At 26.5% G+C, this 3,834-nt stretch overlaps 1 protein-coding gene across 1 annotated transcript in view; it reads left to right on the top strand.

The window, feature by feature from the left end:
- LOC105621960 (phosducin-like protein) overlaps nucleotides 1–3,444 on the top strand; it is a 4,222-nt gene extending 778 nt beyond the window's left edge. Inside the window, exons 2-3 of the mRNA XM_012203394.1 lie at nucleotides 601–1,019; nucleotides 3,354–3,444. Of these exons, the coding sequence (XP_012058784.1) occupies nucleotides 601–1,019; nucleotides 3,354–3,444 (510 nt within the window). The remainder of the gene's footprint in view (nucleotides 1–600; nucleotides 1,020–3,353) is intronic.
- Nucleotides 3,445–3,834: the final 390 nt, after the last annotated feature.

Below are 3,834 nucleotides of genomic sequence, written 5' to 3' on the forward strand. Positions count from 1 at the left end.
CACACACACACACACACACACACACACACACACACACACACACACACACACACACATTATAGTAAAAAAAATAATGTTGAAAAGGATATGAGCTAAGTACAATAAATTCAGTATTAATGATATATTTTGACATAAAAGTTACAAATGAAAAGCGCTACAAGAACAAATGTTTCAACTCCGATTGGATCATTATCAATGTTGAACATGTAATCAATTAAATATAAATATAATAAAAATTATTAACAGTTCATTATAAAAATAATAAATGGAATAAAATACAAACTTATATTTGAATAATAAAAAAATGGTATAGCGATTCACTTATAACTTTTATGTCAATATATATTATTAATACTGAATTTATTATATTTGGCTTATAGCCTTTTTCAATATTATTTCTTTTAATTTTTATTACTTGAGCCTATTATGTATTTTATATATATATAGTGTTTATTATAATTAAATTTTGATTATAGAAAGATATAAAAATCTAGAAATATCAAATTGATGTATATATGCATATACATACATATATATTTAAGTTTTATTGTCAATTAAACATTTAATATTTAATGTTAATGCAAAATATGTTCTTGGAAGGATTGGCAGCGATATAAACAGTTAGAAACAGAAAAACGAGAATCACAAGAGAAAGAAAGATTACAATTGATCAACAAATTGAGTTTAACGTGCCGCAGTACTTTAGATGAAGAAAAGGAAAAACTGAATGAGACAGATCCAGAATTGGCAAATTTATTAACTGATGAATTTCTTCTAGAATATCAGAAACAAAGAATGAAAGAAATGCTTGCAAAAACAGAAAAACTTTGTTTTGGAAGAGTTATCGATTTGGAAAACACAGATCAGTTTCTACAAGCTATTGATGGAGAAGACAAATCAGTAATTATTATCGTTCACATTTACGAGGATAATGTATCTGGCTGCGAAGCCATGAATGGATGTTTAATATCTCTTGCAGAAGAATATCCATACATCAAATTTTGTAAAATTCTAGGTTTGTTAATTTTGAGATTATATAAAAGTAATGTGACTTCCACTGTCAACGTCATTAATTATGTGTACACGCGCGCGCGCATGCGCGCGCGCACACACACACACACACACACACACACACACACACACACACACACACACACACACACACGATATTTAACGGTCCGCACGATTTTTTAGATACTTTCGATAGTTAAAAAAAAGATTGAAGGATGAATATTCATCTATTTTATATAGGCTACAACATGCGATAAAAAATTAAAAAAGATTTTTTCATAAGGGAATCAAAGTAATTAAATTTTTTAAATAGCATCATACAATTTTTTCTATAATATTGTTGGAGTCTTCAAGATGAATTCAAATCAGTCGAAATATCACTTTTTTAATGTTTTATTGATTTTATTGCATATTTTATTAAATAAATACATATATATATACACATATATGTATCTATATATGTATGTTCTATGCTCTGATCAGAAATTGTAAGTATTGCTGTTACAAATAATATTACAAATTTAATATTAAGTATCAATGAAATCAGTGAAACATTAATAAAAGCGACATTTCGATAGTAATTTGAATTTGTCTTGAAGACTCCTACTATATTATGGAAAAAAATTGTATGATACTATTTAATAAATTTAAGATGACTTTGATTTTATGAAAAAAATTTTTTTTAATTCAATATATGAGCAATAAGAATATTAACATAGCGCGGAAATTGGTGCATAAATTTCAATATAATTAACCAATAATGTCTACATAGAATATAAATGTACAATAATTGTCTATACCATCTTATTTGAACGTTTTAGTTTTTTTCAAACCATCAGCAAATCCATAAATACTTATCGTAGATGTCTTGACAAAATTGTGATAATGTTGAAATTCAAAATCTATGTAAAACTGAGGATGAGCATTCTCTTTCTAGTTGGGAATAGCCGTAATTTGTCTCTTCATTAAAAAGCCAAATGACTGACTAAAGAACAAATTATACAAAGAAATTAATTACATTGTTGTGTTTTCAATATATTGTACTACCTTTATTCTCCACAGATCACAATTCCAAATATAGGAAGTCAAGTTATGTAAAAGCAACAAGAAATATAATAAGACTTAGTTTTACATTATACGATTTAAAATTATAACATTTGTTATCGCAATGGGAATCAGACAAGTAATGACCGTCAAAATTTTATTTTGCGAGCCACGTCCGTAGAGAATAATACTTATGATAAGTCAAACTAATCTAATGTCAATATTTAAAAATAAAACAAAAATTAGTTAAAGGCGAATACATAAAGTCACTATTTGAATCTTTCCAAAATACTCACATACGAAGTGCAGAAATTCTGTACCTGATTGTAGTTCAAACTGTTTGATTGCAATTAAATAGCATTATAATATCAGCATTTCCAATATGAGTTTCTTACTTAATTTTCTTTCTATGTTCAAGAGTTTATATTCTCAAGCTGCCATTCAAAAGCTGCTGATGATAGTTTGAAGAAAACCGAAACGTTCAAATAAGATGGTACAGACAATTATTGTACATTTATATTCTATGTAGACATTATTGGTTAATTATATTGAAATTTGCGCATCAATTTCCGCGCTGTGTTAATGCTTTTATTGTCCATACATTTTATTATATTTTTTAATTTCCCGATTTAAAATTTTGTATTTTTAAAATTCTTTTATCGCATGTTGCAGCCTACACAAAATATATTCATCTTTTAAATTTGTTTTAATTGTCGGAAGTATCTTAAAAATCGTGCGTTACGCTAAATACTATATACATATATGTATATAATTATATAGTGTATACGAGGATGTTCCGTAAATTTTGGCCAATCGCTTTTGTATAAATAGAATGGACTAAACTGAGTCGAAAAGTCCTCTACCATTTTGCAATTTTCGCAATAATTAACAAGATATTAATTGAGATACTAAAAATTGCCAATTATTGATCTTGAATAATTTTTATTACTTAATTATTTATTATTAATATTTATTTATTTAAAATACTATCAACTTTACAAAAAAACTGAAAATAAAAATCATTTATTTTCTTCTCATAGAACTCTTAAACATTTTTTCAGAATTTTTTATCAACTTTTTAGTACTGCATTTTTTATTTTTACCAACATGAGAAAATACGATATTAAAAAATTTTGAAAAATTCTCACTCAACTTTATGTAAATAAAATATATTTTGATTATGGTCTACAATAAAAAATCGATCCAATGAGCAAAAAAAAATCAAAATTACACGGTAATAAATATTGAAATGGCGATTTTTTTTTATTTGGACCGTAATCAAAATTTACACAGAATAGGCTTATAACGCATTCAATTTCGAGCAAATTTAAAAAAACATTAAAATTGGTGCGTCGGTCGAATTTTTCCATTCACTATGCAGGATCTTAAAATTGGGAATTTTTCTTTTAAATATTTCTTTTAAAATTTTATTCTTTTGATAGTTGTCAAATTATTATTGATCGATATACAATTCTATTTAAAAAAGTGCAGGTCACTTTCATACCTTTTTGACGTCTCTACCAAAAAAAAACATAACCAAAATATGTCTCCCTCGAAACCGTTTCATTTGAAATTTTTTTATATCGAAAAAAAGCGAGATTTTTCGGATGGTCGATTTAAGTGGATCACCTTGTACGCACGCACCGCGCGCGCAGTTTGAAATTTAAATGTTAACACTTCGGGAGCGTATAAACTAAAAAAAAGTTCTATTGAAATATGCTCGTTTTTGCTTGATTTTGGAGAAAATTGCAAATATTTTAGTTTATTTATATATATATA

The sequence above is a fragment of the Atta cephalotes genome (assembly GCF_000143395.1).
Source record: "Atta cephalotes unplaced genomic scaffold scaffold00038, whole genome shotgun sequence".
NCBI classification, from domain to species: domain Eukaryota; kingdom Metazoa; phylum Arthropoda; class Insecta; order Hymenoptera; family Formicidae; genus Atta; species Atta cephalotes.